The following is a 26956-nucleotide window of genomic DNA, read 5'->3' on the forward strand; positions in this document are numbered from 1 at the left end:
GGGCTTGTTCCCACCCACCTCAAGTAGTCCTGTCCACAGAACCGTCTCAGCCGTGTAGCATCCTTCCCTAAAAACAGGACCGTCCCTGTAAACATGCTTTGCCGTTCCCTGGGTTAGGAACCTCTACTCAGCTGAGGCTTCGAAGACGCGGCTAAGTCTGCAGTTGCTCGCAGGGGTGTGTGTACAGAAACCACCCGAAGTGTCTGAGTCACCAGAGCCACACGGACCGTAACACAGGTGGTCGGCCCTCAGCCGCTTACTGCTGGCTGGCTCTGTCCGCGCTCCCAGGAGGTGGCGCTGCGCACCTCTGGGTGGTGTCCGGGTTTGGTTGCAGCAACAAAGAACCTAATGTCTGGAATAGATCTAGAACTATAATCTCCCAAGGGAAAATTTGTAGTGAGCCAAAAGTTGAAATGCTTTTCCCATTGAAGCTTCCTTGCTTCAAAATGAGACTTTCTGACAGCACGGCAGAGGCCCAAGAAAATATCAATAAGTTGTAAAACAAGAATCAGGGAACTTTAGAAAATCTTGGAAGAAATATTTTTGCCTTCCAGTTTTATTTCTGTGTGTGTATATTTCCCAGTTAAGGTGTTCTAGGATGAGTTTTCTAGAAAATCGAATCACTTCTTCCAAGAGGATCTTTCCACTAAGGTAACAGTTTTCACATGCTCTCTCCTTATTTTGTCACGGTCTTAGGGAAAGCCAGCTTTTAAACAAATGTAGAAGTACTGACATTTTTATATCATTTTGGTAACGGTACATGAGTTCTGCTCTAAGTATCAAAATAAGGCCAAAGTAGCATTCCCCTTTTGCAAGTGAGAATGCTGAGGTTCAGAGTCTAAGCCATGTTCGGTATCCACACAACTAGTAACTGACAAAGCCAAACTAGAATCCACGTGGGCTGGCCGTCGGTCAAGTCCTCTTCCCACCAGACCAGGCACTTGCCTGCTTAAAGAAAGATGAACCACTTTTACAGTAAATCATTTTATTGTTTATGTCCATCACAAAAAATTAGGGAATACGTTAAGCAATGAGGAATAATTACTTGTCAATGTAATTGTATTAAAAATTCTGTATTTTTTCTAAAGAGTGACTTTTAAAAACACCTTAAAATGCATTATAAAATGCCCATAATGTGTGGCGACAAAGTAACATCAAAGCGACAGAAAACCGTTAGATTCTTTCACGAGGCCAGAGTTATCCAGGAATACTGAAGCTAATAAGGTGAGTATAATTATGGTTCCTTGAATGTGAAGTTATTGATGTATATGCAGAAGACAAAGAAATAGATGCAATGGAATGATATTATAGTCTTTATGAAGACTTACGGGCCTAGCTTTCATTTGGAAATGGTGAGGTAGGGATACTTACACCACGGAAATAACATGGTTTATACAGGCAAGAGCAGAGGCACTCTATGAGGTATGAGTGAGAAGACATGATTTCTGTTTACTTCTGTTACCTACCAACAGTGTGACTGTGGAAAAGTTACTTCATGTCTCTGTGCCTCCCTCTCCCATATGTAGATGGCTGCTCAGTAAATACCCACTTCAGAGGACATTCATTATCTGCTCAGCATCCCTCTCTGGGGAACCACTCTTCTCCCATTAAGTGATCCTGGTTGAATGAATAATTACAGTCCTCGTCTAAAGATTTTCCAGCCAGAGGTAGTGGAGACAATTCTTGCTTTTAGTATCCCTGTGCTAGGATGATGTGAAATTGAGGCTGCTAGTTGCCGTCTCCTCCAGCAACTTGAGGGAAGCCTGACTGCAGTGGGAGAGAATAAGAGCAATGCAAAAGAACACAGAGCTGAACAACAGAACACAGGACCTTGGTGATATCATTGGAGTCCTTGGATTCAGCCATAGATGGAAGAAATATCCATCCCTTGTCTTCTCCGTTATCTGAACGAAAACATTGTTTTTTTAATTGGGTTATTTACGTTTTTTTCAGTTTGTGTGTGTGTGTCTGTGTGTGTGGACCACTTTTAAAGTCTTTATTGAATTTATTACAATATTGCTTCTGTTTTATGTTTTGGTTTTTCGGCTGCGAGGCACGTAGGATCTTAACTCCCCGACCAGGGATCAAACCTACACCCCTGCATTGGAAGGCGAAGTCCTAACCACTAGAGTGCCAGGGAAGTCCCTGTTGGTTTTTTTGTGTTTTGTCTGTTTATTTGTTTGCGGTACGCGGGCCTCTCACTGTTGTGGCCTCCCCCGTTGCAGAGCACAGGCTCCGGACGCGCAGGCTCAGCGGCCATGGCTCACGGGCCTAGCCGCTCCGCGGCATGTGGGATCTTCCCGGACCAGGGCACGAACCCGCGTCCCCTGCATTGGCTGGCGGACTCTCAACCACTGCGCCACCAGGGAAGCCCTAATTTCGTACTTTTAATCAAGATGCTGATGTTAAATATAACTGTGCTTAATATCTACTGTGTTTAAATATATGCTGTTTAAATATAACTGCCTTTTGGCTGCTAAAATATATAAAGAGAAGTGTAAAAAACTCTATATCACATTTCTCTTTCCAGCGGGATCTATTAGTGGAGATATTGATGAGTTAATGTCTTCTGATGGTAAGTAGTTAAAAAATTTAATAAATATAACCTTATACATCAATAAGGCTTTTCTAGAATTTATGAGTGGCACATGAGTTAAGAGAAATGAAGAACCCGTATTTTTTAACTGCTTAATGTACTATGATTCATAGTAAGTTATAGGCATCCTTCAGAATTTTTTGCCTGCTTTTTGAGGAAAAAGAATTCATAAGGGGATACTTATCACCTTTACTGAATAAACTTCTGAATTGTTGGCATACTAGCCCTTTTTACACCTGAAGAATTTGGCCAAGAAGAGTAAAACAGTGTATCTGAGTCAAGAGGAAATGTGAAAACATAGTTTTGTAAATACTCCTCCCATGGCCAATTTCAAGCTGCCAATGTGAAGTCAGTATTACTAAGATTAGCCACATCATCGTCTAATCTGAAATAATTCTTAAAAATCAACTAGCTCTAATATGGTAGTTACTTGAGCAGTTACTCTCTGGGCCTCACCTTTCTAAAAGTTCTTGGATTCAGAGTCCTGGTTCCTAACAAATATGTATAGCCGAGACCTAGGAAGTAGCAGCTGTTAAATTAGCCAATGGCACAGTAACCACTTAGACATTTATCAGACACTTCCATAAAAGCAGAGAATTTCAGCATAGTTATTAATTTACGTCTAGTTCCTTTCTCTGTTTTCAAAGTGGTAGCTTATTTAGCAGATCAGAGAAAATACTTTGACCAGTGTTTCTGAATCATAAATTTTAGTGACAAGTTCAACCAATAAAAATTAACTTCTGTTTCTCAAGCTAACACCTATAATCAATGCATAAAATGTCTTTAAAGAAGAATCTATCAAAATATACACAAAATACAAGTCATTAATTTGATCATTACATTTCCTATTACGTATTTTTAAAAAACTTGCTGTATAACATGGGAAACATAATTTGGCTTGATTTTTTTTTTTTTTTTTTTTGCGGTAGTCGGGCCTCTCACTGTTGTGGCCTCCCCCAGTGTGGAGCACAGGCTCTGGACATGCAGGCCCAGCGGCCACGGCTCACGGGCCCAGCCGCTCCACGGCATGTGTGATCCTCCCGGACCGGGGCACGAACCCGTGTCCCCTGCATTGGCAGGCGGACTCCCAACCACTGCGCCACCAGGGAAGCCCTGGCTTGATGTTTTTGATAGCATTTTATGTTAGACATCATTACCTGTATGTAGAAACCATCTTTAACACTGAATTTATTTTTTGCTTGCAGTGTTTCCACTTTTACGGCTTTCTCCGACCCCGGCAGATGACTACAACTTTAATTTAGATGATAATGAAGGAGTTTGTGATCTGTTTGATGTCCAGATACTAAATTATTAGACTCCATGGAAACTTGGGACTGTTATCTACCTCTAACTGTGTAACATTTTAGACGTCTTAATAACCTAAGTATTTAAAATAATGAATGTAACGCCTTTTTAGTTCACTGATTCTGAAATGTTCTTCCCTAATACTTTCTTTTTTACTTCACAAAACTTCAACCATAAGAACAAAGGATTCTGATTGCTTCAGGGGAAAAAGTGATTTCATATCCACCGACTCCCTACCCTCAAGTAATTACATTCTGGAATTTCAACTTTTCCTCCCATTCTGAATCCTTCTGTTTTTTTTTTTTTCCTTATATGAGAGGAAAGTTAAAGTAGACTTAAGGTCATCAAAAACAAAAGAAGTTGGCCAAGGGCTCATCATTTGTTTGTCTTACATTTTTACTGCCACGAGACTGTCCATTTTTCTGTGTACCCTCTGATCCAGACATTCACTGCCACTTATAAAGTGAAGGGTGTAAACTAGGATATGTTAACTGTTTCAGTGAACAGATTTTGTGAAGTGCCTTCTGTTTTAGCACTTTAAGTTTATCACATTTTGTTGACTTCTGACATTCCACTTTCCTAGGTTATAGGAAAGATCTGTTTATGTAGTTTGTTTTTAAAATGTGCCAATGCCTGTACATTAACAAGATTTTTTAAAATAAAACTGTATAAAGCATTTAATTTATTGGTCTTTTTGGGGAATCTGATGCATCACCAGTGTATTACAACTGAGCCATTAATCTTGTAGCTTCATCAACATCAACTGGTTCGTTTTCACGACACTGCTGAGGAATCTGGAGAGAAAAGTACATTTAAAAATTTAGATAACAATAGCAAACAGAAATGACATAATCTACTGACATATAATCTATTATTCAATATAATTTCTTCTAGTTGTACTTTTGGAAATAGAACAATAAAGTTCCATATTTTAGACTCAATGTTTTAAAGTCTGAATAAGCTATACATACTACAGAGCCAAATACTAAAAATGACAATCAATACAGGCTTTGAAAATTTGGAGTTTATTAGCCAGAACGAAAGGAAGTGACTTCCACTCACCAGCTGTTTCTGCACAGGTTCAAGGGAAAGGTCTTTTACGAACCATGCAACTACCTTTTGCATATATACAAAAGCTTCATTCACGATGTTAACTTTTTCATCATTCACGATGTTCATCTTTTAAAAAAAGAAAAAGAGCATTAATCCATGGTCTCACAACCATTAAGGATAAAAATATAGGCTACCTTAATTTAATCTTGTCACCCCCCAAATCTATAAACTCTTATCAATCCTACCAATTTATGGAGACAATTTACCCTAAAATTCTTACAGTCTTATTGGGACATTTTAGACAAAAGGTTCTGTCTTTTTAAAAATAAGAATTGTGTGGATATACCTCATACCTTGACTTTCCTGGAATAAACGGGCCAAAATATGTGACCACTATGTTTCTAAGCTACGGTGCTATCCTCTCTCATCTGTAAAATGAGGAACCTGGCTGGCATGCTTCCAGTGTCCTTCTAACAGTACGTCTCTGAATCCTTCCTTGATGGAAGTGCCTGGCAGTCTCCTGAGGACAGCGGCCCCTGTAGCCGTCCTCGCTTGAATCTGAAAGGTGGGGGTGGTATTCTTGTTCTTCACAGCTGCTCCCCAACCATTTCTCCTTCAAAACTTTTAGCTCTTTTGCACCTTATGCATCAGGACATTCTGACACCCCTCTCCTCATTACTGTCACCTACCAACACCGTGATTACTTGCTCCTTCGTGAAAGATCTCAGACCATGGCTCACTGACCCCTCTCACGCCTGGCGTCGCTGCTTAGTGGCTACGACAAAAACCTATCCTATGGCTTCTTAATCTCTTCAGGGCCTCACCTCCAGGGGTCTTTTCCACGACCTACCTTGCCATCACTCTCACGCATTACCTTAGGCGGCATCATTACCTGTTACCGCACCACCTCCTATCCTTCTATTCACTTATTTTATTAATAGTTCTTAAATCTCACTGAAATCTTTTCCCACCAAGTTCACTATTGTTCACATGTTCATATCCCCGCTTTTTCCTTTAGCCTGCACAGATTACATGACCACTGATCAGTCGCTCCTTCACACCCTAACTCTACTTCCCTTCTCTCCCTCAGTCAGACTTCCCTGCCAACCTAGTTAAACTCAGGTATCAGCCTTTTCTGAGCCCAAAACTGAAGCTCTAGAAAATCATAACTGGCTGACTGGCTTCACTTTAAGTTCGTGGCCACCAACTTCAATTTACCATGTATATAGTACCTGGCGATCGTGCGACCTCCCCCTAAGTTAGGCTGCTTTCTCAGAAAAGTGTTCGATACTTTCTCCAACCAGGCTGCCTACCCACAGATCTTCTCCATTAGCAACCGTAGAGCTTCTAGGACTTCCTATCCAAACAAAATAATTTTCCTCAAATACACCAAGCCTTCACCCAGCTGGGGGTCTCTGCACTCACTATTCTTTCTGCCTAGGACATGCTGCTCCCAACACTTCCCAGCAGTTTGCATCACTGGCTCCTGTCAGGCAGGTCTTGGCTTCAATGTCAACCCTGAAGACAATTCTATCTAAAACTGTCACCCCCAAACCCCAGTCATATCACCCAGCTTTATTTCCTTTATAGCATCTCCAAAGTCATGAAATTGCTCCACCAAAAAGTTTAACTCAGCTAATTCATGAAGACTGAAAGATAAAATGTTACATTTCTATGGACCATTATGATAATTACTAAGTCCTCTAGAGGGGACTCCACCTACTACTTAAGCTTGAAAACATTTTCTTGAATAATTTCCTTAAGGAGTCTACTTAATCTTGAAGAACTTTCCCATTCCCCAAATATTTTGAAAAAAAGATAAAGCAACTCCTTTCTTTTCAAATTTTGTATTTTAAGAAACAAAATATTTTATCTTCTATTTTTAGGTTTTTATCTGAGCTATAGATATCTTCAGAGAAATAAGATTTACTGAGAAGAAAAAGAATGGGTGTTGACTGACATTCCATGTCTTGGCTCTGGTTGAAAGCTTCCTGAATATATATGAGTTTAGAGATAATTTTTCCATACCATGGTTTTTTATGATTTCTATGCTCTGAGAAAACTATTAAAACTGTTACTTGGAGCCTCATACATTTGCAGTTAAAATGCCTTCTTCCTTTTGCACTTGAATTCAAGAAAGGGAGGTTATTTTTCTGCATCGTTGTTTCTTTTTTGAAACAAATGTTTAACAATCATCTTGCTTTTGTAGGAAAGGCTAAGAACCTGTTTTAAATATTAGCATTCAGTTTTTCAGTAGCTTTACAATTATGCTTTTCTTGTAAACAATAAAGTCAGAGTGCTTAAGTGATACTAACCTTCTTCAGATTAGTGGTAACTGGCTTTGCCTTATTTTTAACCTTAAAGCTTTTTCGGCTGGCTACCTGGAATACATTCCTGGACTTCTGTCCTCTTAGTTTGTTCTTGGCCATTGTCTAGGCAAGAAAGAAGAGGAGCTCAATTCAGTTGCCCATGTTTATGAACTGTAAATCAATTTAAGTTTTGGAAGTAAAGGTACCAATTAAATCTAAGAAGTTCCACCTTCCTCCTGATTATTTTTAAAATTGCTGCTTGTATTAAAATTATCTCCATGTCCTTTCGGTCCTACTAGATTTTTCTGTTTCAGTGCAGAGTGTGTAGCTAATTCTTTTCTGCATCTCCGGCACCTGGCCCATAAGAGGCTCCACATTAATTTCTGCCAGTTAGATTCATTAATTAACATTCTCAACACAACAGTTGTTTTCTTTCAGCTCTCTGCAGCATCTGACAATGCTAACCATCACCATCCATCCTTCTGATAGTTTACATACTGCTATTCCATTCTGGTTCCTTTCATACTCTACGACTGACTCTCTTCTCCCTCCTTCCTTCATTCCTTTTTACTTGTCCCATTTTCACTCCTGTGCGCACCTCCTCAAAACCAGTACTTAAGCTTACACTTCCTAGCCCCCGCGTTAAATTACTTTCATGACTTCCGCATCACCTCTATGTGAATGGCTCTTGCCTAAAAACTGTAGGTATTATCTCTGTTCTATAGCTAAACACAGTAAGCCTATAAATTCTACTTGAGAAACATCTCTGAAACCTGTCTTTAACAATGCACGTGAGGAACAATTTAAAAAATATTAATAGTTAAGATTTATTAAGCTTTTACTACATGTACAGCACTATGCTAACATTTTATGTGTTTTGACTAATTTACTCCTTACAACAACACTTCGTAGGACGTATTATTATCATTATACAGATTAAAAAAAAAACTGATGCAAAGAGAAGTTAATCTGCCCATTGTTACACTATTAGTAGTCAGAGAATGCCAAGATTCAAAGCCAAGCAGACTAGATCCTGAGCTCTCATTATGTGATGTGGCCTCTCGTATATAAATAAAAATGCAGTACAAAAACATGATTTACTACTGCCTAGTTCAGGACTGGGTTACTGCTTTAGTCCCTACGACTATTTGGTTAGACTCTGGGTTGGGACCAACTATACCCATGGACCAAATCAGGTCAGGCACCCGTCTTTGTAAATGATGTTTTATTAGAACGCAGCTACGTCCATTCGATTATGTATGTTTTGTCTGTGGCTGCTTTCCTGCGACAACTGTGGCTCGCAAAGCCTAAAATATTTACTATTTGGTCCTTTACAGAAAGACTGTCAACCCCTGGCTTAAGCCACATGCATTCAAGTCTATCCTGCGTAGTGGTATGAAATGAACCGTCCCAATGGTAAAATCCTTCACTGGCTCCTCCAACCCACAAGGTTTTTGTCCTGACATATTGCTGCTGGAAACCTGACTCTAGCATAAATCTGTCAAAGGTATCTCCTGCTATTTCTCTATACCTACTCTAGTCTACTAATCACTCTCTGAAGACACCTTGCACATTCTTCCTTTCTTCCCTTTGCTCACATTGTATCTCTCCTCCTTCAATGTCTAGCCTCAGGAACAAGAGAGACAGCAATGGTTCCGAACCCCAACAGAACTTCTTCTTAAAAAAAAAAAAAAAAAAAAAAATATGGGGCTTCCCTAGTGGCCCAGTGGTTGAGAGTCCGCCTGCCGATGCAGGGGACACGGGTTCGTGTCCCGGTCTGGGAAGATCCCACATGCCGTGAAGCGGCTGGGCCCGTGAGCCGTGGCCGCTGAGCCTGTGTGTCCGGAGCCTGTGCTCCGCAACGGGAGAGGCCACAACAGTGAGAGGACCACATACCGCAAAAAAAAAAAAAAAAAAAAAAAAAAAGAACACAGTAGGAAATACATGATTATTATAGAAGCAGAAAATACACATAAACCACCCCTAAATTAAATAATCTAAAATCCTTCCGATAAGTAACCAAAATCCAACCATTCATCTAGTATTCATTAATCAATTACTATGTACCAAGTGTGGTACAGAACCTATATACATACATATGAAACATATACAAACACAAGAAACATAAAGATAGGTGCTGTAACTGACAGCATACGAGTGGAGTCACAGAAGGGAAAGTTCCAATCGAGCTGGGGACTCGAGGAAGGTTCGTGGAGAAGGTGAGAGCCTAGCTGTGGGGGTAGGGGGACAGGGATTTTCTCTAACAACCACGTGGAAACTGGTGACAACAGAACAACCCAAAACTGGTACCCTGCCGTGGGCTGAAGGCCCAGCAGGCATGGGGGTTTTAGGCCTGAGCCAACAGGCCTGCGGCCGAGTAGGGCTGCCTAAGGCAGCAAGCGACGACGGAACGGAGCCTCCCGACGGCAGCAGCCCGCGGTCCCGTCTCAATCCTCAGAAACTTCACGCCAGCGCGCCGGAAAATTTTTTTTATTAATCTCTCACCAGTCCTCCGCTACCCTCGGGCAGGGGTATAAGCTCCACGTAACGCCAGCAGTACGCACAGGATCCAGGAAGTTCCGGAATGAGGAAGCCAGCCAACGGTCCTCTCTCAGGTCGTAGTTCCGCCCACCGAGATAAGCTCCGCCCACAGGGCGGAGTCTTGTCCCGTGAGCTTGGTCTGCAGACCGAGATAAGCCACGCCCACCGAGCGTCTTTCCGCTCACCGAGCGTCGTTCCGCCCACCGAGCGTCATTCCGCTCACGGGCTTGTTCCCACCCACCTCAAGTAGTCCTGTCCACAGAACCGTCTCAGCCGTGTAGCATCCTTCCCTAAAAACAGGACCGTCCCTGTAAACATGCTTTGCCGTTCCCTGGGTTAGGAACCTCTACTCAGCTGAGGCTTCGAAGACGCGGCTAAGTCTGCAGTTGCTCGCAGGGGTGTGTGTACAGAAACCACCCGAAGTGTCTGAGTCACCAGAGCCACACGGACCGTAACACAGGTGGTCGGCCCTCAGCCGCTTACTGCTGGCTGGCTCTGTCCGCGCTCCCAGGAGGTGGCGCTGCGCACCTCTGGGTGGTGTCCGGGTTTGGTTGCAGCAACAAAGAACCTAATGTCTGGAATAGATCTAGAACTATAATCTCCCAAGGGAAAATTTGTAGTGAGCCAAAAGTTGAAATGCTTTTCCCATTGAAGCTTCCTTGCTTCAAAATGAGACTTTCTGACAGCACGGCAGAGGCCCAAGAAAATATCAATAAGTTGTAAAACAAGAATCAGGGAACTTTAGAAAATCTTGGAAGAAATATTTTTGCCTTCCAGTTTTATTTCTGTGTGTGTATATTTCCCAGTTAAGGTGTTCTAGGATGAGTTTTCTAGAAAATCGAATCACTTCTTCCAAGAGGATCTTTCCACTAAGGTAACAGTTTTCACATGCTCTCTCCTTATTTTGTCACGGTCTTAGGGAAAGCCAGCTTTTAAACAAATGTAGAAGTACTGACATTTTTATATCATTTTGGTAACGGTACATGAGTTCTGCTCTAAGTATCAAAATAAGGCCAAAGTAGCATTCCCCTTTTGCAAGTGAGAATGCTGAGGTTCAGAGTCTAAGCCATGTTCGGTATCCACACAACTAGTAACTGACAAAGCCAAACTAGAATCCACGTGGGCTGGCCGTCGGTCAAGTCCTCTTCCCACCAGACCAGGCACTTGCCTGCTTAAAGAAAGATGAACCACTTTTACAGTAAATCATTTTATTGTTTATGTCCATCACAAAAAATTAGGGAATACGTTAAGCAATGAGGAATAATTACTTGTCAATGTAATTGTATTAAAAATTCTGTATTTTTTCTAAAGAGTGACTTTTAAAAACACCTTAAAATGCATTATAAAATGCCCATAATGTGTGGCGACAAAGTAACATCAAAGCGACAGAAAACCGTTAGATTCTTTCACGAGGCCAGAGTTATCCAGGAATACTGAAGCTAATAAGGTGAGTATAATTATGGTTCCTTGAATGTGAAGTTATTGATGTATATGCAGAAGACAAAGAAATAGATGCAATGGAATGATATTATAGTCTTTATGAAGACTTACGGGCCTAGCTTTCATTTGGAAATGGTGAGGTAGGGATACTTACACCACGGAAATAACATGGTTTATACAGGCAAGAGCAGAGGCACTCTATGAGGTATGAGTGAGAAGACATGATTTCTGTTTACTTCTGTTACCTACCAACAGTGTGACTGTGGAAAAGTTACTTCATGTCTCTGTGCCTCCCTCTCCCATATGTAGATGGCTGCTCAGTAAATACCCACTTCAGAGGACATTCATTATCTGCTCAGCATCCCTCTCTGGGGAACCACTCTTCTCCCATTAAGTGATCCTGGTTGAATGAATAATTACAGTCCTCGTCTAAAGATTTTCCAGCCAGAGGTAGTGGAGACAATTCTTGCTTTTAGTATCCCTGTGCTAGGATGATGTGAAATTGAGGCTGCTAGTTGCCGTCTCCTCCAGCAACTTGAGGGAAGCCTGACTGCAGTGGGAGAGAATAAGAGCAATGCAAAAGAACACAGAGCTGAACAACAGAACACAGGACCTTGGTGATATCATTGGAGTCCTTGGATTCAGCCATAGATGGAAGAAATATCCATCCCTTGTCTTCTCCGTTATCTGAACGAAAACATTGTTTTTTTAATTGGGTTATTTACGTTTTTTTCAGTTTGTGTGTGTGTGTCTGTGTGTGTGGACCACTTTTAAAGTCTTTATTGAATTTATTACAATATTGCTTCTGTTTTATGTTTTGGTTTTTCGGCTGCGAGGCACGTAGGATCTTAACTCCCCGACCAGGGATCAAACCTACACCCCTGCATTGGAAGGCGAAGTCCTAACCACTAGAGTGCCAGGGAAGTCCCTGTTGGTTTTTTTGTGTTTTGTCTGTTTATTTGTTTGCGGTACGCGGGCCTCTCACTGTTGTGGCCTCCCCCGTTGCAGAGCACAGGCTCCGGACGCGCAGGCTCAGCGGCCATGGCTCACGGGCCTAGCCGCTCCGCGGCATGTGGGATCTTCCCGGACCAGGGCACGAACCCGCGTCCCCTGCATTGGCTGGCGGACTCTCAACCACTGCGCCACCAGGGAAGCCCTAATTTCGTACTTTTAATCAAGATGCTGATGTTAAATATAACTGTGCTTAATATCTACTGTGTTTAAATATATGCTGTTTAAATATAACTGCCTTTTGGCTGCTAAAATATATAAAGAGAAGTGTAAAAAACTCTATATCACATTTCTCTTTCCAGCGGGATCTATTAGTGGAGATATTGATGAGTTAATGTCTTCTGATGGTAAGTAGTTAAAAAATTTAATAAATATAACCTTATACATCAATAAGGCTTTTCTAGAATTTATGAGTGGCACATGAGTTAAGAGAAATGAAGAACCCGTATTTTTTAACTGCTTAATGTACTATGATTCATAGTAAGTTATAGGCATCCTTCAGAATTTTTTGCCTGCTTTTTGAGGAAAAAGAATTCATAAGGGGATACTTATCACCTTTACTGAATAAACTTCTGAATTGTTGGCATACTAGCCCTTTTTACACCTGAAGAATTTGGCCAAGAAGAGTAAAACAGCGTATCTGAGTCAAGAGGAAATGTGAAAACATAGTTTTGTAAATACTCCTCCCATGGCCAATTTCAAGCTGCCAATGTGAAGTCAGTATTACTAAGATTAGCCACATCATCGTCTAATCTGAAATAATTCTTAAAAATCAACTAGCTCTAATATGGTAGTTACTTGAGCAGTTACTCTCTGGGCCTCACCTTTCTAAAAGTTCTTGGATTCAGAGTCCTGGTTCCTAACAAATATGTATAGCCGAGACCTAGGAAGTAGCAGCTGTTAAATTAGCCAATGGCACAGTAACCACTTAGACATTTATCAGACACTTCCATAAAAGCAGAGAATTTCAGCATAGTTATTAATTTACGTCTAGTTCCTTTCTCTGTTTTCAAAGTGGTAGCTTATTTAGCAGATCAGAGAAAATACTTTGACCAGTGTTTCTGAATCATAAATTTTAGTGACAAGTTCAACCAATAAAAATTAACTTCTGTTTCTCAAGCTAACACCTATAATCAATGCATAAAATGTCTTTAAAGAAGAATCTATCAAAATATACACAAAATACAAGTCATTAATTTGATCATTACATTTCCTATTACGTATTTTTAAAAAACTTGCTGTATAACATGGGAAACATAATTTGGCTTGATTTTTTTTTTTTTTTTTTTTGCGGTAGTCGGGCCTCTCACTGTTGTGGCCTCCCCCAGTGTGGAGCACAGGCTCTGGACATGCAGGCCCAGCGGCCACGGCTCACGGGCCCAGCCGCTCCACGGCATGTGTGATCCTCCCGGACCGGGGCACGAACCCGTGTCCCCTGCATTGGCAGGCGGACTCCCAACCACTGCGCCACCAGGGAAGCCCTGGCTTGATGTTTTTGATAGCATTTTATGTTAGACATCATTACCTGTATGTAGAAACCATCTTTAACACTGAATTTATTTTTTGCTTGCAGTGTTTCCACTTTTACGGCTTTCTCCGACCCCGGCAGATGACTACAACTTTAATTTAGATGATAATGAAGGAGTTTGTGATCTGTTTGATGTCCAGATACTAAATTATTAGACTCCATGGAAACTTGGGACTGTTATCTACCTCTAACTGTGTAACATTTTAGACGTCTTAATAACCTAAGTATTTAAAATAATGAATGTAACGCCTTTTTAGTTCACTGATTCTGAAATGTTCTTCCCTAATACTTTCTTTTTTACTTCACAAAACTTCAACCATAAGAACAAAGGATTCTGATTGCTTCAGGGGAAAAAGTGATTTCATATCCACCGACTCCCTACCCTCAAGTAATTACATTCTGGAATTTCAACTTTTCCTCCCATTCTGAATCCTTCTGTTTTTTTTTTTTTCCTTATATGAGAGGAAAGTTAAAGTAGACTTAAGGTCATCAAAAACAAAAGAAGTTGGCCAAGGGCTCATCATTTGTTTGTCTTACATTTTTACTGCCACGAGACTGTCCATTTTTCTGTGTACCCTCTGATCCAGACATTCACTGCCACTTATAAAGTGAAGGGTGTAAACTAGGATATGTTAACTGTTTCAGTGAACAGATTTTGTGAAGTGCCTTCTGTTTTAGCACTTTAAGTTTATCACATTTTGTTGACTTCTGACATTCCACTTTCCTAGGTTATAGGAAAGATCTGTTTATGTAGTTTGTTTTTAAAATGTGCCAATGCCTGTACATTAACAAGATTTTTTAAAATAAAACTGTATAAAGCATTTAATTTATTGGTCTTTTTGGGGAATCTGATGCATCACCAGTGTATTACAACTGAGCCATTAATCTTGTAGCTTCATCAACATCAACTGGTTCGTTTTCACGACACTGCTGAGGAATCTGGAGAGAAAAGTACATTTAAAAATTTAGATAACAATAGCAAACAGAAATGACATAATCTACTGACATATAATCTATTATTCAATATAATTTCTTCTAGTTGTACTTTTGGAAATAGAACAATAAAGTTCCATATTTTAGACTCAATGTTTTAAAGTCTGAATAAGCTATACATACTACAGAGCCAAATACTAAAAATGACAATCAATACAGGCTTTGAAAATTTGGAGTTTATTAGCCAGAACGAAAGGAAGTGACTTCCACTCACCAGCTGTTTCTGCACAGGTTCAAGGGAAAGGTCTTTTACGAACCATGCAACTACCTTTTGCATATATACAAAAGCTTCATTCACGATGTTAACTTTTTCATCATTCACGATGTTCATCTTTTAAAAAAAGAAAAAGAGCATTAATCCATGGTCTCACAACCATTAAGGATAAAAATATAGGCTACCTTAATTTAATCTTGTCACCCCCCAAATCTATAAACTCTTATCAATCCTACCAATTTATGGAGACAATTTACCCTAAAATTCTTACAGTCTTATTGGGACATTTTAGACAAAAGGTTCTGTCTTTTTAAAAATAAGAATTGTGTGGATATACCTCATACCTTGACTTTCCTGGAATAAACGGGCCAAAATATGTGACCACTATGTTTCTAAGCTACGGTGCTATCCTCTCTCATCTGTAAAATGAGGAACCTGGCTGGCATGCTTCCAGTGTCCTTCTAACAGTACGTCTCTGAATCCTTCCTTGATGGAAGTGCCTGGCAGTCTCCTGAGGACAGCGGCCCCTGTAGCCGTCCTCGCTTGAATCTGAAAGGTGGGGGTGGTATTCTTGTTCTTCACAGCTGCTCCCCAACCATTTCTCCTTCAAAACTTTTAGCTCTTTTGCACCTTATGCATCAGGACATTCTGACACCCCTCTCCTCATTACTGTCACCTACCAACACCGTGATTACTTGCTCCTTCGTGAAAGATCTCAGACCATGGCTCACTGACCCCTCTCACGCCTGGCGTCGCTGCTTAGTGGCTACGACAAAAACCTATCCTATGGCTTCTTAATCTCTTCAGGGCCTCACCTCCAGGGGTCTTTTCCACGACCTACCTTGCCATCACTCTCACGCATTACCTTAGGCGGCATCATTACCTGTTACCGCACCACCTCCTATCCTTCTATTCACTTATTTTATTAATAGTTCTTAAATCTCACTGAAATCTTTTCCCACCAAGTTCACTATTGTTCACATGTTCATATCCCCGCTTTTTCCTTTAGCCTGCACAGATTACATGACCACTGATCAGTCGCTCCTTCACACCCTAACTCTACTTCCCTTCTCTCCCTCAGTCAGACTTCCCTGCCAACCTAGTTAAACTCAGGTATCAGCCTTTTCTGAGCCCAAAACTGAAGCTCTAGAAAATCATAACTGGCTGACTGGCTTCACTTTAAGTTCGTGGCCACCAACTTCAATTTACCATGTATATAGTACCTGGCGATCGTGCGACCTCCCCCTAAGTTAGGCTGCTTTCTCAGAAAAGTGTTCGATACTTTCTCCAACCAGGCTGCCTACCCACAGATCTTCTCCATTAGCAACCGTAGAGCTTCTAGGACTTCCTATCCAAACAAAATAATTTTCCTCAAATACACCAAGCCTTCACCCAGCTGGGGGTCTCTGCACTCACTATTCTTTCTGCCTAGGACATGCTGCTCCCAACACTTCCCAGCAGTTTGCATCACTGGCTCCTGTCAGGCAGGTCTTGGCTTCAATGTCAACCCTGAAGACAATTCTATCTAAAACTGTCACCCCCAAACCCCAGTCATATCACCCAGCTTTATTTCCTTTATAGCATCTCCAAAGTCATGAAATTGCTCCACCAAAAAGTTTAACTCAGCTAATTCATGAAGACTGAAAGATAAAATGTTACATTTCTATGGACCATTATGATAATTACTAAGTCCTCTAGAGGGGACTCCACCTACTACTTAAGCTTGAAAACATTTTCTTGAATAATTTCCTTAAGGAGTCTACTTAATCTTGAAGAACTTTCCCATTCCCCAAATATTTTGAAAAAAAGATAAAGCAACTCCTTTCTTTTCAAATTTTGTATTTTAAGAAACAAAATATTTTATCTTCTATTTTTAGGTTTTTATCTGAGCTATAGATATCTTCAGAGAAATAAGATTTACTGAGAAGAAAAAGAATGGGTGTTGACTGACATTCCATGTCTTGGCTCTGGTTGAAAGCTTCCTGAATATATATGAGTTTAGAGATAATTTTTCCATACCATGGTTTTTTATGATTTCTATGCTCTGAGAAAACTATTAAAACTGTTACTTGGAGCCTCATACATTTGCAGTTAAAATGCCTTCTTCCTTTTGCACTTGAATTCAAGAAAGGGAGGTTATTTTTCTGCATCGTTGTTTCTTTTTTGAAACAAATGTTTAACAATCATCTTGCTTTTGTAGGAAAGGCTAAGAACCTGTTTTAAATATTAGCATTCAGTTTTTCAGTAGCTTTACAATTATGCTTTTCTTGTAAACAATAAAGTCAGAGTGCTTAAGTGATACTAACCTTCTTCAGATTAGTGGTAACTGGCTTTGCCTTATTTTTAACCTTAAAGCTTTTTCGGCTGGCTACCTGGAATACATTCCTGGACTTCTGTCCTCTTAGTTTGTTCTTGGCCATTGTCTAGGCAAGAAAGAAGAGGAGCTCAATTCAGTTGCCCATGTTTATGAACTGTAAATCAATTTAAGTTTTGGAAGTAAAGGTACCAATTAAATCTAAGAAGTTCCACCTTCCTCCTGATTATTTTTAAAATTGCTGCTTGTATTAAAATTATCTCCATGTCCTTTCGGTCCTACTAGATTTTTCTGTTTCAGTGCAGAGTGTGTAGCTAATTCTTTTCTGCATCTCCGGCACCTGGCCCATAAGAGGCTCCACATTAATTTCTGCCAGTTAGATTCATTAATTAACATTCTCAACACAACAGTTGTTTTCTTTCAGCTCTCTGCAGCATCTGACAATGCTAACCATCACCATCCATCCTTCTGATAGTTTACATACTGCTATTCCATTCTGGTTCCTTTCATACTCTACGACTGACTCTCTTCTCCCTCCTTCCTTCATTCCTTTTTACTTGTCCCATTTTCACTCCTGTGCGCACCTCCTCAAAACCAGTACTTAAGCTTACACTTCCTAGCCCCCGCGTTAAATTACTTTCATGACTTCCGCATCACCTCTATGTGAATGGCTCTTGCCTAAAAACTGTAGGTATTATCTCTGTTCTATAGCTAAACACAGTAAGCCTATAAATTCTACTTGAGAAACATCTCTGAAACCTGTCTTTAACAATGCACGTGAGGAACAATTTAAAAAATATTAATAGTTAAGATTTATTAAGCTTTTACTACATGTACAGCACTATGCTAACATTTTATGTGTTTTGACTAATTTACTCCTTACAACAACACTTCGTAGGACGTATTATTATCATTATACAGATTAAAAAAAAAACTGATGCAAAGAGAAGTTAATCTGCCCATTGTTACACTATTAGTAGTCAGAGAATGCCAAGATTCAAAGCCAAGCAGACTAGATCCTGAGCTCTCATTATGTGATGTGGCCTCTCGTATATAAATAAAAATGCAGTACAAAAACATGATTTACTACTGCCTAGTTCAGGACTGGGTTACTGCTTTAGTCCCTACGACTATTTGGTTAGACTCTGGGTTGGGACCAACTATACCCATGGACCAAATCAGGTCAGGCACCCGTCTTTGTAAATGATGTTTTATTAGAACGCAGCTACGTCCATTCGATTATGTATGTTTTGTCTGTGGCTGCTTTCCTGCGACAACTGTGGCTCGCAAAGCCTAAAATATTTACTATTTGGTCCTTTACAGAAAGACTGTCAACCCCTGGCTTAAGCCACATGCATTCAAGTCTATCCTGCGTAGTGGTATGAAATGAACCGTCCCAATGGTAAAATCCTTCACTGGCTCCTCCAACCCACAAGGTTTTTGTCCTGACATATTGCTGCTGGAAACCTGACTCTAGCATAAATCTGTCAAAGGTATCTCCTGCTATTTCTCTATACCTACTCTAGTCTACTAATCACTCTCTGAAGACACCTTGCACATTCTTCCTTTCTTCCCTTTGCTCACATTGTATCTCTCCTCCTTCAATGTCTAGCCTCAGGAACAAGAGAGACAGCAATGGTTCCGAACCCCAACAGAACTTCTTCTTAAAAAAAAAAAAAAAAAAAAAAATATGGGGCTTCCCTAGTGGCCCAGTGGTTGAGAGTCCGCCTGCCGATGCAGGGGACACGGGTTCGTGTCCCGGTCTGGGAAGATCCCACATGCCGTGAAGCGGCTGGGCCCGTGAGCCGTGGCCGCTGAGCCTGTGTGTCCGGAGCCTGTGCTCCGCAACGGGAGAGGCCACAACAGTGAGAGGACCACATACCGCAAAAAAAAAAAAAAAAAAAAAAAAAAAGAACACAGTAGGAAATACATGATTATTATAGAAGCAGAAAATACACATAAACCACCCCTAAATTAAATAATCTAAAATCCTTCCGATAAGTAACCAAAATCCAACCATTCATCTAGTATTCATTAATCAATTACTATGTACCAAGTGTGGTACAGAACCTATATACATACATATGAAACATATACAAACACAAGAAACATAAAGATAGGTGCTGTAACTGACAGCATACGAGTGGAGTCACAGAAGGGAAAGTTCCAATCGAGCTGGGGACTCGAGGAAGGTTCGTGGAGAAGGTGAGAGCCTAGCTGTGGGGGTAGGGGGACAGGGATTTTCTCTAACAACCACGTGGAAACTGGTGACAACAGAACAACCCAAAACTGGTACCCTGCCGTGGGCTGAAGGCCCAGCAGGCATGGGGGTTTTAGGCCTGAGCCAACAGGCCTGCGGCCGAGTAGGGCTGCCTAAGGCAGCAAGCGACGACGGAACGGAGCCTCCCGACGGCAGCAGCCCGCGGTCCCGTCTCAATCCTCAGAAACTTCACGCCAGCGCGCCGGAAAATTTTTTTTATTAATCTCTCACCAGTCCTCCGCTACCCTCGGGCAGGGGTATAAGCTCCACGTAACGCCAGCAGTACGCACAGGATCCAGGAAGTTCCGGAATGAGGAAGCCAGCCAACGGTCCTCTCTCAGGTCGTAGTTCCGCCCACCGAGATAAGCTCCGCCCACAGGGCGGAGTCTTGTCCCGTGAGCTTGGTCTGCAGACCGAGATAAGCCACGCCCACCGAGCGTCTTTCCGCTCACCGAGCGTCGTTCCGCCCACCGAGCGTCATTCCGCTCACGGGCTTGTTCCCACCCACCTCAAGTAGTCCTGTCCACAGAACCGTCTCAGCCGTGTAGCATCCTTCCCTAAAAACAGGACCGTCCCTGTAAACATGCTTTGCCGTTCCCTGGGTTAGGAACCTCTACTCAGCTGAGGCTTCGAAGACGCGGCTAAGTCTGCAGTTGCTCGCAGGGGTGTGTGTACAGAAACCACCCGAAGTGTCTGAGTCACCAGAGCCACACGGACCGTAACACAGGTGGTCGGCCCTCAGCCGCTTACTGCTGGCTGGCTCTGTCCGCGCTCCCAGGAGGTGGCGCTGCGCACCTCTGGGTGGTGTCCGGGTTTGGTTGCAGCAACAAAGAACCTAATGTCTGGAATAGATCTAGAACTATAATCTCCCAAGGGAAAATTTGTAGTGAGCCAAAAGTTGAAATGCTTTTCCCATTGAAGCTTCCTTGCTTCAAAATGAGACTTTCTGACAGCACGGCAGAGGCCCAAGAAAATATCAATAAGTTGTAAAACAAGAATCAGGGAACTTTAGAAAATCTTGGAAGAAATATTTTTGCCTTCCAGTTTTATTTCTGTGTGTGTATATTTCCCAGTTAAGGTGTTCTAGGATGAGTTTTCTAGAAAATCGAATCACTTCTTCCAAGAGGATCTTTCCACTAAGGTAACAGTTTTCACATGCTCTCTCCTTATTTTGTCACGGTCTTAGGGAAAGCCAGCTTTTAAACAAATGTAGAAGTACTGACATTTTTATATCATTTTGGTAACGGTACATGAGTTCTGCTCTAAGTATCAAAATAAGGCCAAAGTAGCATTCCCCTTTTGCAAGTGAGAATGCTGAGGTTCAGAGTCTAAGCCATGTTCGGTATCCACACAACTAGTAACTGACAAAGCCAAACTAGAATCCACGTGGGCTGGCCGTCGGTCAAGTCCTCTTCCCACCAGACCAGGCACTTGCCTGCTTAAAGAAAGATGAACCACTTTTACAGTAAATCATTTTATTGTTTATGTCCATCACAAAAAATTAGGGAATACGTTAAGCAATGAGGAATAATTACTTGTCAATGTAATTGTATTAAAAATTCTGTATTTTTTCTAAAGAGTGACTTTTAAAAACACCTTAAAATGCATTATAAAATGCCCATAATGTGTGGCGACAAAGTAACATCAAAGCGACAGAAAACCGTTAGATTCTTTCACGAGGCCAGAGTTATCCAGGAATACTGAAGCTAATAAGGTGAGTATAATTATGGTTCCTTGAATGTGAAGTTATTGATGTATATGCAGAAGACAAAGAAATAGATGCAATGGAATGATATTATAGTCTTTATGAAGACTTACGGGCCTAGCTTTCATTTGGAAATGGTGAGGTAGGGATACTTACACCACGGAAATAACATGGTTTATACAGGCAAGAGCAGAGGCACTCTATGAGGTATGAGTGAGAAGACATGATTTCTGTTTACTTCTGTTACCTACCAACAGTGTGACTGTGGAAAAGTTACTTCATGTCTCTGTGCCTCCCTCTCCCATATGTAGATGGCTGCTCAGTAAATACCCACTTCAGAGGACATTCATTATCTGCTCAGCATCCCTCTCTGGGGAACCACTCTTCTCCCATTAAGTGATCCTGGTTGAATGAATAATTACAGTCCTCGTCTAAAGATTTTCCAGCCAGAGGTAGTGGAGACAATTCTTGCTTTTAGTATCCCTGTGCTAGGATGATGTGAAATTGAGGCTGCTAGTTGCCGTCTCCTCCAGCAACTTGAGGGAAGCCTGACTGCAGTGGGAGAGAATAAGAGCAATGCAAAAGAACACAGAGCTGAACAACAGAACACAGGACCTTGGTGATATCATTGGAGTCCTTGGATTCAGCCATAGATGGAAGAAATATCCATCCCTTGTCTTCTCCGTTATCTGAACGAAAACATTGTTTTTTTAATTGGGTTATTTACGTTTTTTTCAGTTTGTGTGTGTGTGTCTGTGTGTGTGGACCACTTTTAAAGTCTTTATTGAATTTATTACAATATTGCTTCTGTTTTATGTTTTGGTTTTTCGGCTGCGAGGCACGTAGGATCTTAACTCCCCGACCAGGGATCAAACCTACACCCCTGCATTGGAAGGCGAAGTCCTAACCACTAGAGTGCCAGGGAAGTCCCTGTTGGTTTTTTTGTGTTTTGTCTGTTTATTTGTTTGCGGTACGCGGGCCTCTCACTGTTGTGGCCTCCCCCGTTGCAGAGCACAGGCTCCGGACGCGCAGGCTCAGCGGCCATGGCTCACGGGCCTAGCCGCTCCGCGGCATGTGGGATCTTCCCGGACCAGGGCACGAACCCGCGTCCCCTGCATTGGCTGGCGGACTCTCAACCACTGCGCCACCAGGGAAGCCCTAATTTCGTACTTTTAATCAAGATGCTGATGTTAAATATAACTGTGCTTAATATCTACTGTGTTTAAATATATGCTGTTTAAATATAACTGCCTTTTGGCTGCTAAAATATATAAAGAGAAGTGTAAAAAACTCTATATCACATTTCTCTTTCCAGCGGGATCTATTAGTGGAGATATTGATGAGTTAATGTCTTCTGATGGTAAGTAGTTAAAAAATTTAATAAATATAACCTTATACATCAATAAGGCTTTTCTAGAATTTATGAGTGGCACATGAGTTAAGAGAAATGAAGAACCCGTATTTTTTAACTGCTTAATGTACTATGATTCATAGTAAGTTATAGGCATCCTTCAGAATTTTTTGCCTGCTTTTTGAGGAAAAAGAATTCATAAGGGGATACTTATCACCTTTACTGAATAAACTTCTGAATTGTTGGCATACTAGCCCTTTTTACACCTGAAGAATTTGGCCAAGAAGAGTAAAACAGCGTATCTGAGTCAAGAGGAAATGTGAAAACATAGTTTTGTAAATACTCCTCCCATGGCCAATTTCAAGCTGCCAATGTGAAGTCAGTATTACTAAGATTAGCCACATCATCGTCTAATCTGAAATAATTCTTAAAAATCAACTAGCTCTAATATGGTAGTTACTTGAGCAGTTACTCTCTGGGCCTCACCTTTCTAAAAGTTCTTGGATTCAGAGTCCTGGTTCCTAACAAATATGTATAGCCGAGACCTAGGAAGTAGCAGCTGTTAAATTAGCCAATGGCACAGTAACCACTTAGACATTTATCAGACACTTCCATAAAAGCAGAGAATTTCAGCATAGTTATTAATTTACGTCTAGTTCCTTTCTCTGTTTTCAAAGTGGTAGCTTATTTAGCAGATCAGAGAAAATACTTTGACCAGTGTTTCTGAATCATAAATTTTAGTGACAAGTTCAACCAATAAAAATTAACTTCTGTTTCTCAAGCTAACACCTATAATCAATGCATAAAATGTCTTTAAAGAAGAATCTATCAAAATATACACAAAATACAAGTCATTAATTTGATCATTACATTTCCTATTACGTATTTTTAAAAAACTTGCTGTATAACATGGGAAACATAATTTGGCTTGATTTTTTTTTTTTTTTTTTTTGCGGTAGTCGGGCCTCTCACTGTTGTGGCCTCCCCCAGTGTGGAGCACAGGCTCTGGACATGCAGGCCCAGCGGCCACGGCTCACGGGCCCAGCCGCTCCACGGCATGTGTGATCCTCCCGGACCGGGGCACGAACCCGTGTCCCCTGCATTGGCAGGCGGACTCCCAACCACTGCGCCACCAGGGAAGCCCTGGCTTGATGTTTTTGATAGCATTTTATGTTAGACATCATTACCTGTATGTAGAAACCATCTTTAACACTGAATTTATTTTTTGCTTGCAGTGTTTCCACTTTTACGGCTTTCTCCGACCCCGGCAGATGACTACAACTTTAATTTAGATGATAATGAAGGAGTTTGTGATCTGTTTGATGTCCAGATACTAAATTATTAGACTCCATGGAAACTTGGGACTGTTATCTACCTCTAACTGTGTAACATTTTAGACGTCTTAATAACCTAAGTATTTAAAATAATGAATGTAACGCCTTTTTAGTTCACTGATTCTGAAATGTTCTTCCCTAATACTTTCTTTTTTACTTCACAAAACTTCAACCATAAGAACAAAGGATTCTGATTGCTTCAGGGGAAAAAGTGATTTCATATCCACCGACTCCCTACCCTCAAGTAATTACATTCTGGAATTTCAACTTTTCCTCCCATTCTGAATCCTTCTGTTTTTTTTTTTTTCCTTATATGAGAGGAAAGTTAAAGTAGACTTAAGGTCATCAAAAACAAAAGAAGTTGGCCAAGGGCTCATCATTTGTTTGTCTTACATTTTTACTGCCACGAGACTGTCCATTTTTCTGTGTACCCTCTGATCCAGACATTCACTGCCACTTATAAAGTGAAGGGTGTAAACTAGGATATGTTAACTGTTTCAGTGAACAGATTTTGTGAAGTGCCTTCTGTTTTAGCACTTTAAGTTTATCACATTTTGTTGACTTCTGACATTCCACTTTCCTAGGTTATAGGAAAGATCTGTTTATGTAGTTTGTTTTTAAAATGTGCCAATGCCTGTACATTAACAAGATTTTTTAAAATAAAACTGTATAAAGCATTTAATTTATTGGTCTTTTTGGGGAATCTGATGCATCACCAGTGTATTACAACTGAGCCATTAATCTTGTAGCTTCATCAACATCAACTGGTTCGTTTTCACGACACTGCTGAGGAATCTGGAGAGAAAAGTACATTTAAAAATTTAGATAACAATAGCAAACAGAAATGACATAATCTACTGACATATAATCTATTATTCAATATAATTTCTTCTAGTTGTACTTTTGGAAATAGAACAATAAAGTTCCATATTTTAGACTCAATGTTTTAAAGTCTGAATAAGCTATACATACTACAGAGCCAAATACTAAAAATGACAATCAATACAGGCTTTGAAAATTTGGAGTTTATTAGCCAGAACGAAAGGAAGTGACTTCCACTCACCAGCTGTTTCTGCACAGGTTCAAGGGAAAGGTCTTTTACGAACCATGCAACTACCTTTTGCATATATACAAAAGCTTCATTCACGATGTTAACTTTTTCATCATTCACGATGTTCATCTTTTAAAAAAAGAAAAAGAGCATTAATCCATGGTCTCACAACCATTAAGGATAAAAATATAGGCTACCTTAATTTAATCTTGTCACCCCCCAAATCTATAAACTCTTATCAATCCTACCAATTTATGGAGACAATTTACCCTAAAATTCTTACAGTCTTATTGGGACATTTTAGACAAAAGGTTCTGTCTTTTTAAAAATAAGAATTGTGTGGATATACCTCATACCTTGACTTTCCTGGAATAAACGGGCCAAAATATGTGACCACTATGTTTCTAAGCTACGGTGCTATCCTCTCTCATCTGTAAAATGAGGAACCTGGCTGGCATGCTTCCAGTGTCCTTCTAACAGTACGTCTCTGAATCCTTCCTTGATGGAAGTGCCTGGCAGTCTCCTGAGGACAGCGGCCCCTGTAGCCGTCCTCGCTTGAATCTGAAAGGTGGGGGTGGTATTCTTGTTCTTCACAGCTGCTCCCCAACCATTTCTCCTTCAAAACTTTTAGCTCTTTTGCACCTTATGCATCAGGACATTCTGACACCCCTCTCCTCATTACTGTCACCTACCAACACCGTGATTACTTGCTCCTTCGTGAAAGATCTCAGACCATGGCTCACTGACCCCTCTCACGCCTGGCGTCGCTGCTTAGTGGCTACGACAAAAACCTATCCTATGGCTTCTTAATCTCTTCAGGGCCTCACCTCCAGGGGTCTTTTCCACGACCTACCTTGCCATCACTCTCACGCATTACCTTAGGCGGCATCATTACCTGTTACCGCACCACCTCCTATCCTTCTATTCACTTATTTTATTAATAGTTCTTAAATCTCACTGAAATCTTTTCCCACCAAGTTCACTATTGTTCACATGTTCATATCCCCGCTTTTTCCTTTAGCCTGCACAGATTACATGACCACTGATCAGTCGCTCCTTCACACCCTAACTCTACTTCCCTTCTCTCCCTCAGTCAGACTTCCCTGCCAACCTAGTTAAACTCAGGTATCAGCCTTTTCTGAGCCCAAAACTGAAGCTCTAGAAAATCATAACTGGCTGACTGGCTTCACTTTAAGTTCGTGGCCACCAACTTCAATTTACCATGTATATAGTACCTGGCGATCGTGCGACCTCCCCCTAAGTTAGGCTGCTTTCTCAGAAAAGTGTTCGATACTTTCTCCAACCAGGCTGCCTACCCACAGATCTTCTCCATTAGCAACCGTAGAGCTTCTAGGACTTCCTATCCAAACAAAATAATTTTCCTCAAATACACCAAGCCTTCACCCAGCTGGGGGTCTCTGCACTCACTATTCTTTCTGCCTAGGACATGCTGCTCCCAACACTTCCCAGCAGTTTGCATCACTGGCTCCTGTCAGGCAGGTCTTGGCTTCAATGTCAACCCTGAAGACAATTCTATCTAAAACTGTCACCCCCAAACCCCAGTCATATCACCCAGCTTTATTTCCTTTATAGCATCTCCAAAGTCATGAAATTGCTCCACCAAAAAGTTTAACTCAGCTAATTCATGAAGACTGAAAGATAAAATGTTACATTTCTATGGACCATTATGATAATTACTAAGTCCTCTAGAGGGGACTCCACCTACTACTTAAGCTTGAAAACATTTTCTTGAATAATTTCCTTAAGGAGTCTACTTAATCTTGAAGAACTTTCCCATTCCCCAAATATTTTGAAAAAAAGATAAAGCAACTCCTTTCTTTTCAAATTTTGTATTTTAAGAAACAAAATATTTTATCTTCTATTTTTAGGTTTTTATCTGAGCTATAGATATCTTCAGAGAAATAAGATTTACTGAGAAGAAAAAGAATGG

General features: G+C 40.9%; 3 protein-coding genes and 3 long non-coding RNA genes across 6 annotated transcripts in view; 3 read left to right on the top strand and 3 right to left on the bottom strand.

Annotated features, from left to right (window-relative positions):
- Positions 1-236: 236 nt before the first annotated feature.
- LOC308629958 lies at positions 237-4582 on the top strand. The gene is made up of 2 exons (XR_014017748.1): positions 237-2575; positions 3802-4582. It is a non-coding gene; the product is annotated as an uncharacterized lncRNA (long non-coding RNA).
- On the bottom strand, positions 4567-9861 carry LOC308629957 (ribosomal biogenesis factor-like). Its single transcript, XM_081258359.1, has 4 exons — positions 9769-9861; positions 7270-7386; positions 4964-5080; positions 4567-4695 (listed from the first exon to the last, which is right to left on the bottom strand). The coding sequence occupies exons 2-4, from the start codon at positions 7381-7383 to the stop codon at positions 4624-4626; spliced, it is 303 nt and encodes a 100-aa protein (XP_081114485.1). The 5' UTR covers positions 7384-7386; positions 9769-9861; the 3' UTR covers positions 4567-4623.
- Positions 9862-10263: 402 nt separating this feature from the next.
- On the top strand, positions 10264-14609 carry LOC308630078. Its single transcript, XR_014017756.1, has 2 exons — positions 10264-12602; positions 13829-14609. It is a non-coding gene; the product is annotated as an uncharacterized lncRNA (long non-coding RNA).
- On the bottom strand, positions 14594-19888 carry LOC308630077 (ribosomal biogenesis factor-like). Its single transcript, XM_081258472.1, has 4 exons — positions 19796-19888; positions 17297-17413; positions 14991-15107; positions 14594-14722 (listed from the first exon to the last, which is right to left on the bottom strand). Exons 2-4 carry the CDS (start codon positions 17408-17410, stop codon positions 14651-14653), a joined length of 303 nt encoding a protein of 100 aa, XP_081114598.1. The 5' UTR covers positions 17411-17413; positions 19796-19888; the 3' UTR covers positions 14594-14650.
- A 402-nt stretch (positions 19889-20290) lies between these two features.
- On the top strand, positions 20291-24636 carry LOC308630133. Its single transcript, XR_014017765.1, has 2 exons — positions 20291-22629; positions 23856-24636. It is a non-coding gene; the product is annotated as an uncharacterized lncRNA (long non-coding RNA).
- The window catches only part of LOC308630131 (ribosomal biogenesis factor-like), a 5536-nt gene continuing 3200 nt past the window's right edge, over positions 24621-26956 (bottom strand). Inside the window, exons 3-4 of the mRNA XM_081258556.1 lie at positions 25018-25134; positions 24621-24749 (exon numbers count right to left, since the gene is read on the bottom strand). Coding sequence (XP_081114682.1) covers positions 24678-24749; positions 25018-25134 — 189 coding nt within the window. The 3' untranslated portion in view covers positions 24621-24677. The remainder of the gene's footprint in view (positions 24750-25017; positions 25135-26956) is intronic.

Source organism: Mesoplodon bidens, assembly GCF_964165515.1.
Source record: "Mesoplodon bidens genome assembly, chromosome: 16".
Classification (NCBI taxonomy): domain Eukaryota; kingdom Metazoa; phylum Chordata; class Mammalia; order Artiodactyla; family Ziphiidae; genus Mesoplodon; species Mesoplodon bidens.